Source organism: Saimiri boliviensis, chromosome 1 (genome assembly GCF_048565385.1).
Source record: "Saimiri boliviensis isolate mSaiBol1 chromosome 1, mSaiBol1.pri, whole genome shotgun sequence".
NCBI classification, from domain to species: domain Eukaryota; kingdom Metazoa; phylum Chordata; class Mammalia; order Primates; family Cebidae; genus Saimiri; species Saimiri boliviensis.
The window spans coordinates 147428156-147442289 of NC_133449.1; the positions used below are offsets into that span (position 1 = coordinate 147428156).

A 14134-nucleotide genomic window follows, 5' to 3' on the forward strand; every position below is an offset into this window, starting at 1 on the left:
ATTGTCTGTGGCCTGTATGGGGGTGGTGGTAGTGGGGCTGTACAAATAGAGATGAGCTGAAGTATTCTGTGATGAAACCATCAATTGGACTTGTGAGATACTGGTGGAAAGAGAGGAAATCAAGGATGAAGCTCAAATTTTTCTTTTTTTTTTTTTTTTTTTAAAGAGATGGAGTTTTGCTCTTGTTGCCCAGGCTGGAGTGCAATGGCATGATCTCGGCTCACTGCAACCTCTGTCTCCCAGGTTCAAGCAATTCTCCGGCCTCAGCCTCCTAAGTAGCTGGGATTACAGGCATCCGTCACCATGCCCTGCTAATTTTTGTATGTCAGTAGAGATGAGGTTTCACCATGTAGGCCAGGCTGGTCTTGAACTCCTGACCTCACGTGATCTGTCCACCTTGGCCTCCCAAAGTGCTGGGATTACAGGCATGAGCCACCACACCCAGGTCCAAGTTTTTCTTTTAACAGTGGGGTGGAAAGTGTTGTGCCATTTTCTAAGAATTCCGAGGAATGGGGGTTCCGTTTATGGAGAGGAATAAGTATTTGGTTTTGGAAGTTAAGTTTGATGTGTCTTGGACAACCAGAAGGAGATGTCAACTAACAGCTCATGTGTAACTCTGGAGCTCAGTGCTCAGAGGTCAGGACAGGGGATACTTTTTTTTTTTTTGAGTCTAATGGTAGTTTCAACTAGTGAGCTTTTCTGGGGAGGAAGAGACAGCTGTCCAGGGGTCCAGTCCTGGGACTTTCCAAGTTTAAAAGCCCAGGGAAGGAAAAAAAAAAAAGCCAGCCAGGGAGTCTGGGTCTCCTTCCAGATGCCTCCAAGCTCCATTTCCCACCACTGTGGAAAATATTCCTGAAGAGTTAACAGGAACATATCAGGAAGGAACTTAAAGGAACAAAGCATCTAGCTTTCCAGAAAGGACTGAGGTGTGCTGGGGTCAGTAACAGCAGGTGGGAGAAAGAAAAGCGAGCAGACGACTCATGGAAAAGGGAGTGGATTCCTACTGATAAACACGCCCGGCATTTCCTCTATTTAATTCCCACAATAATCCTGAGAAGTATATTAAAATGTTCCTACTTTATAGATGGAGAAAATAGGGCTAGTACCCATGGAATGGCGAAGAGCCAAGATTTGAATTGTTTATTGTAAAACATCATATACATACATACAGAAGAGTATGTGAACTGGTTAAGGGCAATAAATGACTACAAAGCACGTGCTCGCGTGGCCCTCGAGGAGGCCCCTGCATAACTCTTCCCCCAAAACCTGCAGCCCACTCAGGTGAGAGCTTGTTCAGACCCTGTCTGTATCTTTATTTCCTTGCTTTCGAGTTTCTGTTTCCTCAACACTAGTTTAGCTGTGTCTTCTTTTGTTTTGTAAAGAGACAGGGTTTTTCAGTTGTCCAGGCGGGTGTACAGTGAGTAGCTGGGACTACGGGTGCACGTCATATGTCTTAAGACTACTGCACTTGTCTCATGCCTCTAGAATTTTGAACGTGTGGTCTACTGACTCTCAACCTTAGCTGTGCATGAGAATCACCTGAGGAGTAAAGTGTAAAGATGCAGATATTTGTGACCTACCTGTTCTAGACTCTTGATTCAGCAGCTCTGTACAGAGGTGGTCACCTGAACTTTGGAAAATGTCACCAGAGGATTCTCATGCTCGGCCAAGGTGAGGACCAGAGCTCCAGTCCCTTCACTGGCCTAGGGCTAGGCTCCTTTAATCCATCTGCAGGAGCCAGAAAAGGAGAGTAAGTGGAGGTGTGGGGCTGGGCACTCAAGCAGGCAGGTGAGAAGGGCTGAGGCAGAGCATGGAGCCGGCAGATCTGCACTGGGAAAAGTCCCATCCGTGGAATCATCTGGCTGGTGAATGAGGGGAGAAGCCTCAAACAAAGGAGAGAAAAGCACTGCATAAAGGAGGATGGTGTTCGTTTGTTGCTCCCTCACTTAGTAATGTGAGTTTCTACTGCCTGAAAAGTTCTCACTAGGCAGATTTTTTAAAATCTTGTTTTCTCTTCCAGTCTACATTTTGTTATCTTTTCCTATCTTAAACAGCACCGCTCCTTACTTAAAAAAAAAAAATTAAATTTTTATTTTTTGGGACAGGGTCTCACTCTTTCAGCCAGGCTGGAGTGCAGTGGTATGATCAGAGCTCACTGCAGCCTCACTCTTCCGGAGTAACTGGGCCACGTAACTGGGCCTATAGGTGTGTACCATCACGCCCAACTAATGTTTTTGATTTTTAGTAGAGGCGAAGTCTTGCTATATTGCCCAGGCTGGTCCTGAGCTTAAGTATCCTCCTATGAAAAGTGCTGGGACTGCAGGAGTGAGCCACCACACCTAGCACTCCTTACTTCTGTAAGACCTCTATTAACTCAAGCAGAGTGAGCACTGTCCAACTCATATAATCAATATTCAGAGAAGCAATAATGTATAGCACACACTGATAGTTCCTCTGCTGACTCAGCTCCTCAGATCACTGTGCAAGAGTGGAGAACAGGAGGGAGCGTGAGTTACTAGAGCTGAATCTGAATGAGGAGGTTTGGGGCACATGTCAGAGCTGCCACTTGTGATGAGACAACACTGTGCTTCATCCAGAGCCTTCCCCACATCACTCTGGCTCCTTCTCCCTGTCCTGTAGCATTCCAGCTTAGAATGACCTAGAAGTCTGCTAGTTTAAACAAGCTCATAAAGCTGTTTAAGTATTTCTTTAAAACAACAAAACAAAACAAAACATACTAGTCAGCTTCCAGGTTCATTTAGATAATCTTGAAGCCTAACTTAGAAATATCACCCCCAACTAAGTCCCTTGCCTGTCATTAATAACCTGAATGAGCTGGTGCAGGGGTGTGCCCCTGTAGTCCTAGCTACACAGGAGGCCGAGGCAGGAGGATCCTTTGAGCCCAAAAGTTTGAGACCAGCCTAGGCAACACAGTGAGACCCTGTCTCAAAAAAACAAAAACAAACAAACAAAAAAACAATTTGAATGACCTGGACTTAATGCAAGCCTTTATGTGACAAGTGTTCTGTAAAGTGGTTTATGTATATTACATATATGTAAGCAACACATATATTATCTCATGAGATCATCACAACCACAAAGTGAGGATGGTATCACTGTCCCAATTTTATTGGTGAAGGAGCTGAGCCTCAGAGGTGCCCAGTATGCTGCTGGAGAAGAGCTTACCGGTGAGGGGCAGAGTTGCTGAGCAGCCAGGGCTCTCTGGTGGGCCAGTCAACATTTCTTTTCATGGCTAGGAATGAGGACTGTTGATCTTGAGACATGAAGCCACCACTTCCATGGTAACTTCCTTAGTGCCTTCTGAGGTCCCTAAGTACTTATGAACACCATTTCTTTCTTTCTTTTTTTTTTTTGAGATTGAGTTTTGCTCTCGTTACCCAGGCTGGAGTGCAATGGCGCAATCTCGGCTCACCGCAACCTCCGCCTCCTGGGCTCAGGCAATTCTCCTGCTTCAGCCTCCCAAGTAGCTGGGATTACAGGCATGCACCACCATGCCCAGCTAATTTTTTGTATTTTTAAGAGAGACAGGGTTTCACTATGTTGACCAGGATGGTCTCGATCTGTTGATCTTGTGATCCGCCTGCCTCGGCCTCCCAAAGTGCGGGGATTACAGGCGTGAACCACCACGCCCGGCCCTTCTTTCTTTTTTTTAAGACAGAGTCTTGCTCTGTCACCCAGGCTGGAGTGCAGTGATTTGATCTCACCTCACTGCAACCTCTGCCTCCTGGGTTCAAGTGATCCTCCTGCCCCAGCCTCCCAAGTAGCTGGGATTACAAGCGTGCACCACTATGCCTGGCTAATTTTTGTATTTTTAGTAGAGATCGGGTTTTGCCATGTTGGCGAGGCTGGTCTCGAACTCCTGACCTCAAGTGACCTACCCTCCTCGGCCTCCCAAAGTGCTGAGATTACAGGTGTAAGCCACCGTGCCTGTCCACTATTTCTTTCTTGATTTTTTGGTTAAATCACCAGTAAGACAAATACAACAAGGAGAGGACCCTTTTCACAACTGAATACATAGGTTCTGAACATCCTCTTTGTATGCCACAGTGAAGAGCAGGAGGTGCAAGCAGTGGCCTGGGATACTGTTTGAGGGTGGGTGTGGCCCATCACACAGGATATAGCCAAAGGTAAAGCCCCACCCTGGGCCATGATGATACAGACCAAAAAAATTCCACAATAATGCAACACCTAGGAACTCCACTGGCTCTGTTTCTGAAGGATTTGAACTGGTTTGGCTTCTCCGAAATACAAATGATTCAGGTAAGGCCAAGGCTGCTATGGTGGGCTGGATCCAACCACTAAGCAACTTACAGTTCACTGGAGCTGTAATTCAGCAAACTCAGCTTGGCAGACGTGACTGGCCCTGAGAGAAGTACTCCTCGCATGCCCCGCCTTCCCTCCACCTGCAGCGGCCTTCCCGATGACAGCCCAGCCCCACATTGGAACAGAGCCTCACTGACGAACCAAAGTGCTCACATTTTTAGTTCCATCATGAAAATCTCCCGCTTGCTTACAGTGGGCAGTTGGTCTCCAAAAAATCATTTTGTTTCAGAGTTCTGAGGATTTTCCAAGGCATATAACCTACTCCTTCTTACCCCTCTTTCCCTCGATTATGGATGGCCAGTTCTTCACCAATCCCCTCTTCCTCCTTGAAGCTCTCCCAGTCCAGTTTGGACTTCTCAAGGGTGTTCATTTTCTGCTTCTTGGCACCAATTTTCCCCAAAAGGCTGCTCATGCCACTTGATCTTTTTAACCTAAGGAAAGAAAATATGAAAGATGTAGCAGGTAAAAACTCTGATCTCTAGATTAAGTTTTTCTGATGCACATGGGAATCCCCTAGATTGGAGCCATTTGTCTTGGTGAAAGCCATGTTCATATTTGGGGTATTTCCTTCCTGGTATGGAGAGCACTGTAAGTAAACTGGAATTCTAATGTGCTTTTCCTGCTTAACACCTCTGACTGCTCTCCTGCGCGGCGAACAGGAAATCCTGCCTCCCTCAGACCTCTGTGGGCTCTGTGTGGCAGGTCTCTACTTGCAAGGAGGGGAGAAGCAGCGAGCTTCAGGAAGGGCTTTGGAGTCACATGCCAAGGTCCAACTTCCAACTTAACTGTGTGACTCCAGGCTAGTTATTTACTGCATGTTTCTTGGTTTCCTAATCTACAGAGCGAATGCGTACTCACAGGCTGAGGTTTATCTTACATGTAAAGGGCTAAAACAGCACTTGGCACAGCATCAAGGTGCAATAAGCATGAGCCACTCTGAGTCACTGTCATCGTTTGAGCTTAAAGCCCCAGGGGGTTCTTTTAAGCGAAAGAGAAGCAGTTTCCAACACTGATGAGTGAAAAGTCACAGTCCTGTAAAAGGGTTCTAAAATCAGTTTCCTTTCAACTCCTGTGAGCTGGGCCCTGGTTTTTCCCAGGAGGTGAAGAACATTCCTCACTCTGAAAGCTCACAAGAGGAATGTACAGCCTGTGCTCCACTTGCTGGTGATACCATCATGGACAGTGGGAGAAACCCCAGATGCCCAAATTCAAGTCTTGGCAGGTCAAATGTTTCCAGTCATTGTTAAACGTATGAGATAAAATAAGAAAAACAAAATGCAGCTAGTTCATAAGAAGATGGTATGAGGGAACATTTGGTCTCTTTATGAAATGAAAAGAAATCATCTACCAGCATGTAGGAACTTGGAAGTTATTTTCTGCCCCACGGGAATATGCAAGAAAGCTAAACATTTAAAAAGTATGAGCTAATGTCACATGGTCTACTGATAATAATACCTTTACTTAAAGTCTAGAATGTTTGTTCTTCAAGTGCTTTCGTGGCCATGATCTCATCTAACTCTCACTAAGGCCTGTGACAGAGAACCCAGTCTCAGAGTTGGAAAGGATCATCTTTGAAATAACCTATATCACCCTCACCCATTCCAAAAATCCTACATCACTGCCACACAACAGGGTGAAGGACCACTCACCCGCTGTGCTGGGGGTGAGCCAATAGGCCAGTGTCCACACTGAACACCAGACTGCTGGTACTGAACAACGACCCTAAATATTCTCATTCTATTAACTTTAGTGGAGAGGATGTTAGCTTCCCTAGTGGGTCACACCCCAGAACATGCTGAGCTTAAGATGAATTCAGAATAGGCCGAGCAAACTTCATCATCTTTGTATTAAGTTGGACAAATAAACAAAGTTCAGAGAGATTAAATGATAAAACAAGGGTCAAAGCAATAACGATGCAGATCTGGGACAAGGCAAGATCTCTCCTGACTCTCAGGATGGTGCACTGCGCTGTCTTGCCTCCAGACGAGAAGTGACTTGAGAGTTTCTCATCAGTTACTTTACTTCCCAGTTTGCTTAAGAAAACTCCAAATACCTCTTCATGAGCTTTCAATTCATATCTTCTAAGCATTGTTTTCCAGACAACTCAATCCCTACATCATACATTCATGCGCGCGTGCACACACACACACACACACACACACACACACACTTTCTCTTTCACCATTTTACCAGAAATGGAGCATGAGTGGGGATATGGAAACTTACTGTGTCTCAAACCTTTTTCCTTCTCATCTTCCTGTTACTGCCCTGGTTCTCATTCTTATATCACCTGGATAATTCAACAGCCTCTTTACTGGTCTCCCTGACCTGTTTTTCCCTAGCCTCACTCAATGGTCCTATCCTGGTATCTACTGACATGCTGTAATTAGACTGAATTTTCCAAAACACAAAGCTTATCATGTCTTTCTGCTTAAATGTCTCTTCATTTACCCCCTTTTAAAATATATTAATTAAAACAAATTTTTATGTATTTACTTTTTTAGAGACAGGGTCTTGCACTGTTACGCAGGCTGTAGTATAGCAGTGCAATCACAGCTCACTACAGCCTCAACCTCCCTGGGTCAAGTGATCCTCCCACCTCGGACTCCTGAGTTGCTGGGACTATATAGGTGTGTGCCACATTCAATTAATTTTTTTATGTTTTGTAGAGAGAGTGTCTTGCTATGGTCTCACACTCTTGGGCTCAAGCAATCAATCCTCTTTCCTTGGCCTCCTGAAGTACTGGGATTATAGGCATGAGCCACCATATCTAGCCTTATCTCAGCTTTAAAACCACTTCCTCCAGGAAGCCTTCCCTGATCTCTGGATTAGGTGCCCCAGTGGTATTTCTAATACACCGGTTCTTTTCATATGGGAACACTGATCTTTTCTTCAGATGCTTGCGGACTCTTATTTCAGCGGCAGCTGCACTAGATGGTTCTGGGCAAGTGCAGACTCACTGTTGACAATACCCCACCAAAAGCATATGCCTGAAGACTTCCCATTTCTGGCTGCAGGGCCTCCTCTGAGCCTGCCTGCATGCCACAAGTATTGCCTGGACAGGAGGTGGAGCTCAAGCCATTGGGGCTAGCCTGAAGGGACACAAAAGCTGGTGATTAAACAGCCAGGCTCCTGTCCTCACATAGGCAGTTCTAGGAGGTACTCTGAATGCTTCTTGGAAGTTCTGGTGGCATCAAGCCCCCGGGGCCTTGGAACTGTACTCTTACATTGACTTCTCCTCCTTCCTTGTCTTATTCTTCCCACCACTCACATCTGCTTCGTGGGATCACTTCCCAAATAAACTCCTTGCATTTAAAATCCTTTCTTACGTTCTGCTTTGAAGGGAATCTAACTAAGGCTTTTAGGAGAAAAATGATTTTCCTTGTATAATCTTTATCTTTCCGTGGCTATTTAAGTGCCTGTGTTTCCAAACCTCTCTGTACCCATTGGTAGAGTTCTGTGAAGAGTGAGCCCTCAATAAGGTCAACAGTGTCACCCAGATTACAGAACCAATTCATGGAAGAGAATCAGATTTTTGTAGAATAAAATATTTTTTAGAGCACTTCTACACTGGAAATTTTAAGGGGAATAATTCATTTTTTTTTCTTTGAGACAGAGTCTTGCTCTGTCGCCAGGCTGGAATGCAGTGGCGTGATCTTGGCTCACTACAACATCTGACTCCCTGGTTCAAGCAATCCTCCTGCCTCAGCCTCCTGAGTAGCTGGGACTACCGGCGTGTGCCACCATGCCAAGTTTTTTGTATTTTTAGTAGAGACGGGGTTTTGCTGTGTTAGCCAGAATGGTCTCAATCTCCTCACCTCATGATCCGCCTGCCTCGGACCTCCAAAGTGCTGGTATTACAGGCGTGAGCCACCACACCTGGCCCTAATTCACTTTCTTTTTTTTTGTTGTTGTTGAGACGGAGTCTTGCTCTGTCACCAGGCTGGAGTGCAGTGGTGCCATCTCAGCTCACTGTAACCTCTGCTTCCCGGGTTCAAGGGATTCTCCTGCCTCAGCCTCCCGAGTAGCTGGGACTACAGGTATGCGCCACCACACCCAGCTAATTTTTGTATTTTTAGTAAAGACAGGGTTTCATCATGTTGGCCAGGATGGTCTCGATCTCTTGACCTCGTGATTGGCCCACCTCGGCCTCCTCTAAAGTGCTGAGATTACATGCGTGAGCCACCAGGCCAAGCCCTTTTTTTTTCTTGTATTGGAATAATTAACTTTTATTCTCCCATCAGCTCTCAACATTTAATTTGGGCAGCACCACAGAGTATGTATGCCACCTCTCCCCGTCAGCCTACAGCTCCAGGGGTATTCCTGGGTTAGGCCATCTTTTTGACAAATCACTTTGAAAAGTCTATGAGAAACTTGATTTTCTGAGGCACGGCAGTGAGAAAGTTTCCAGAAAAGGAAAAAACCATAATATCCCTTTGCCTTGCTCACCACTAAACATCAGCAAAATGTCTCCTGCGCGACGACGTTTTTGGGGAAAACTTCCAGCTCTCATTTCAATGGGTCGTTAACATGGTGTAAGGCGTCCTAATGTGATAGTCTCTATAGCAAAACAATCTGTCTCTTATTTGAGGCTAAATCAAAGGGAATGACACACTGATAGCAGCAGCCAGAACACACAGGAGGCTCATCATAACCAGGAGACCAGCGGCTTCTTCCTAGAACCTGGTATGTGGGCTCCCTGAGGGTTCTGAGCCCTTCCACCATGACAGGGGTTTCAGTGGCCTAATCCTGGTGTCATTTCAGCACAGCTTTCAGAAAGGCAGATTTACTGTGACCGTGGCCCTTTCTCTACTGCAAAGCGACATCAACCAGGCTTTCAGGAAGCTGAGGCAGGCGAGAATCAGTCTCTGGGCAGGGGCTGCTGACCCTATTGTGAGGAAGAATATAGGAAAGCCCACTTCAGCCATGCACCTCCCTCTGAGCACTGTGGCTAGCAAGGGACAAATCAGCACTGGCTCTCCAGGCCTCTGGTAGCTGTGTATCCTGGAAAACCATAGAATGGGGAAGTCAGAATTCCCTTGCAATTTCTTTGTTGTCATCAAGAACCAAAGGCAGTTCCAGACCAACAGAGCCACTGGTTTCTTTGTACTGGATCCTAAGCTGTAGGGCAAGGTACTGCCAGAAAGTCTGCTTTAATAGACCACCCTCAAGACAAAAGTACTTCATTCAGGAACTCCTCACCCACCTGTTGCAAGCCAAAGTTCAAAGAAATGCACCATGTACTTGCTCACCCAGAGTACATCCAGAATGTTATGCTGAGGCACTCTGGAATATTATTCCCAAAATGCTTCCAGTGTCACCATGACATTGCAACCTCCTTCTCCTGAACATCACGCTACTTTGTTGACTTTACTACCATAAATTTCATATAAAGACTAATCCTGTTCAAGGAGTGTGGCCTTTGCTCTCATCAGCTAACTTCCACGCTAGGTGACTGAGAGCATGGCTGAGTGCAGCTCATAGCGGTGAAAAAGACATTTATTTTCCAAGCTTATCTTTCTTGCATATTTTGTTCAGTTATCCATTAACCAGCAATTATCTTCAACTCCCTTCCCACCATGCCAGCCCAAGACCTATCATAACACCAGACGCCAACCAAGACCTTAATTAAGAAACTCAGAAAAGTAAAAGAGACACAGAATGTAAAATGACAAGTCATCTTTTTCCTTTCTAGGTTCAGAGTTTATAATGATAATTTTCTATAACTTATTCTGCTTCTCTTAAGCCCAAGGAATGTAATTTTCTTTTTCAAGATGGAATCTTGCTCTGTCACCCAGGCTGGAGAGCAGTGGTGTGATCTCAGCTCACTGCAACCTCTGCCTCCCGGGTTCAAGAGATTCTTCTGCCTCAGTCTCCCAAATAGCTGGAATTACAGATGCCCAAACACCACACTCAACTAATTTTTGTATTTTCAGTAGAGATGGGGTTTCACCATGTTGGCCAGGCTGGTCTCGAACTCCTGACCTCGAGTGATCCACCTACCTCAGCCTCCCAAAGTGCTGGGATTACAGGTGTGAGCCACCGCGCCCAGCCAAGAAACGGAATTTTAACAAACGTCACTGTAACTAAACAATAAACTCCATCCTGTTGAGTCTGCCATAGAGATATTGTGGTAACTTGTTTACTTTGTTCCATGTCCATTAGCATGGACCTGGATTTGTTCCACAGATTTATTTAGTAGCAAGTGCACTGTTCTATCTGACCACCCTTGGCAATGCCCGGGATCCTGCTGTTCGTTTAAAAGAGGAACTGGACAGGCGCCGGGAGAGTAACTTGCTGAGTAGAAAGGCTGACAGGGTTTACCAACTGTTTGTGAAGGATAGCAGGAAGATCATTCCCACTGATCTTTAAAATCAGCTCTAGGTAGCCAGCTGTCTCACAGAATATAATTTTAGGTTTGGAAAGGAATTCAGAGTTAGTCATTTATTGTATTTATCCAACGTAAATTACTGAGAACTTACTCTCTACCAGATACTGTGCTCAGAATGGGGATACAAAAATATATAAAGCTTAATCTTTGGCTTCAAAACAAAAATCTAGTGCAGGACAGATCAATATATAGGCAAACTGTAACCACATATTATGATAGCACAAAAGAAGAAGAGCTGAAGGAATGTTTAATCCAATCTCATTCTATAGATCAGTCAACTAAACGCCACAAAAGATACCTTTACAGTTTACAGCAGGAGACTTGCGGTTAGTACTCAGTGCTTTTGATGCCAAGACTACTGTCTTTTCCACCTTGCTTGGTGCTAGATTTAAGTCCAAATAGCTGGGATTACAGGCATATATCATCAAACCCAGATAATTTTAAAAACATTTTTATACAGACGGGAGTCTTGCTATTTTGTCCAGGCTGGTCTTGAACTCCTGGCCTCAAGCAATCATCCCATTCTGGCCTCCCAAAGTGCTGGGATTACAGATGTGAGCCACTACACCTGACCTACTACATTTTTAATGGACTAAATCCTCATGATTTGATAATGGACTTACCCAAACACTATTTTTCTCATAACAAAATATTCAACCCTACACTTGAACTGACAGACCACTATCAAAAGTGGACCAGCAAGGAGAGGGTTAACACGTGTACAGAAGTACCAGTAGACCAGCAAGGAGAGGGTTTACGCGTGTACAGAAGCACCACTGACCTTTACTCCAAACTTCAACAAGTGAAGCCTAGATTAAGTCTATGCTTTCCATGTAACAAACTGCATAATCACTAAAATGTAACTTATTTGGAACAAAAATTATTTGGCAGAGATACACAGTTTCTTTAGTATTTGTCATCTGCTTATACGGCAGGAATGGACCTTTACAATTTTTTTTTTCATGGAGTCTTGCTATGTTGCCCAGACTGGCCCCAAACTCCTGGGCACAAGCAATCGTCCTGCCTCAGCTTCCTAAGTGGCTAGGACTATAGGCACACACCACTGCACCCATCAGGAATGGATTTTTTTGTAGCTCATACATGAACTATTAATATTGTCCAGAGCCATGGAAGGTCTCACACTGGCATGGAACTCTCTGAGAAATGAAGAAAAGCAAGCTTATGAAGGTAATTCTTCCTTGAGGGCTGTCTGTCTGGAACAATGCTTCTCTTTAAGATTTTCTCTGGAGTTAGCTAAAATCCTTAAGAATAAAAAGTACAACTCAAATCCCCGGGCAAATTTCACTGCTCACCTGTATAAATCTCTAAGTAATCTACCCAAAGCCCAAGATGAGACCACTCAGGGAAATTGACTGGAAGCCACTGGTGGGATATTAGGGAGCTAGTTTAACCCCCATTCACTTCTCAACACTATTGACAATACTCTCTGGGACAACGGCCTTGGGAAAGCAGAAAACCAGAAGTATGACAAGAAGTTCCAAAGATTTTAAACCTCTTGTGGCTTGAAAAATTGTCAGTACTCTTAAGTTTATTAATAAAGTTGATATAGTGCCAGCAAGAAAAGTGCTATCTACCAGCAAAAGGTGAAAAGAAAAGCTGACAAATAGCAACAGCTTCACCGTTTTAATACAAATAGAAAGTGATTTACTCCTCAGTTCTATCATTCTTTGCTAATCTAAGAATGAAGGGCACTTATACTCATCTGGTTTGATTTCAGCTGCACTACATCTTTATAACCTGTGTCTGAAACATAGCTGATTGTCATAGTGACAAAAGTCCTGAATTCTAACATCTCCCAAAACATACTGCAGAAAGCCCTTGCCAACCCCTCCTTCCATGTGTTGTTGAGCAGAGGTGCCTCCCCCTGTTCTGGCCTCTCAGTTGACGGTCAAGGAAAACTAAGAAATTTTAGCTGACTTTGGTTCTATTCAAATCAAGAGCTCTTCCTATATAAGATACCACCATCCGTTTGTAATCGCTAAGGCATGAACTGTTTTCCCAAAAGCAGTGGACATACTCTAAGTGCACAGACTCCTGGTCTCTATGATAATCAAGGGCATTCATTTTGAAAATGTCAGATGGGGACAGGGGCTCTCAAGTGACACTGAAATGGACTTTTTCTCTAGGACAAGCTAACTGACCTGCTGGGCAGTCTCAGTACTAGCGCCAAGAGAAAGCTAACATTCTTCTCTGTGAAGAGCAGTCCTTTACTGGTCTATTGTTCCACTGCAACCAGGCAACTTAGTGACTTTGTGTTTTTTGCCACAAAGAGTAATGTGTTGTTTGTGTTTATTACTCTGCTTACTTCAGACCTTTCAGAGAAGGTCTACCTTTGATAACTCTTAGGAAAGGACAGATCCTCTTCCACATCCTTCCCTGGTACACGTAAAACATCTGTGATGCTTGGTTCATGCATGTAACACAGAGATAAATGCTGCAGGAAGATGTAAAAGAACTTGTACTACCAGGAGGGATGTTAGGTTTTTTTTTTTTCCTTTTTTAGGGGGGACAAGTTCTCGCTCTATCACCCAGCCTGGAGTATGGTGGCACCATCTCGGCTCACTACAGCCTCTGCCTCCTGGGTTCAAGTAGTTCTTTTGCTTCAGTCTCCTGATAGCTGGGATTACAGGTGCCCACCATCATGCCCAGCTAATTTATGTATTTTTAGTAATGAAATGGGTTTCACCATGTTGGGCAGGCTGGTCTTGAATTCCTGGCCTCAAGGGATCTGCCCACTTGGGCCTCCCATAGTGTTGGAATTAAAGGTGTGCCTGGTCGGTATGTGAGTTTTAAGGTATGCAAGTGTTCATTCCACTCTTGCTTCTGAGAGATGTTATATGGTGAAACATGCCCCAGTTCTTCTCTTTGCATGTAGTCCCTTGAATTACAAAGAAGAAATTCCACAGAGAATCTCGAGCTGAAAGTTTTAGTTGCTGTCCCTAACCAAAGCAAATGAGATGTCTTAAAGTCAAGTGAGTGAGTGTTGATTTTTTTTTTTTTTTTTTTTTTTTTTTTTTTTTTTGAGATAGAAGTCTTACTCTGTTGCCAGGACTAGAGTGCAGTGCCCTGATCTTGGCTCACTGCAACCTCTGCCTCTGGGGTTCAAGTGATTCTCCTGCCTCAGCCTCCCGAATAGCTGTGATTACAGGTGCCCACTACCATGACTGGCTAATTTTTGCATTTTTAACAGAGATGAGGTTTCACCATGTTGGCCAGGCTGGTCTTGAACTCTCAACCTCAGGTGATCCGCCCGCCTCAGCCTTCCAAAGTGCAGAGATTACAGATGTGAGACATTACACCTGGCCTTGTTCATTGTTTTATTTGTCTATTTGAATAGAAAGAAAAGGAAGTGAATGACTACCTTCAACGGCAATAAGA

General features: G+C 44.6%; 1 protein-coding gene across 1 annotated transcript in view; it reads right to left on the bottom strand.

Annotated features, from left to right (window-relative positions):
• Window positions 1–14134, bottom strand: part of CFDP1 (craniofacial development protein 1) — a 138458-nt gene that overhangs the window by 9501 nt on the left and 114823 nt on the right. Inside the window, exon 6 of the mRNA XM_003939902.3 lies at window positions 4617–4775. Coding sequence (XP_003939951.2) covers window positions 4617–4775 — 159 coding nt within the window. The remainder of the gene's footprint in view (window positions 1–4616; window positions 4776–14134) is intronic.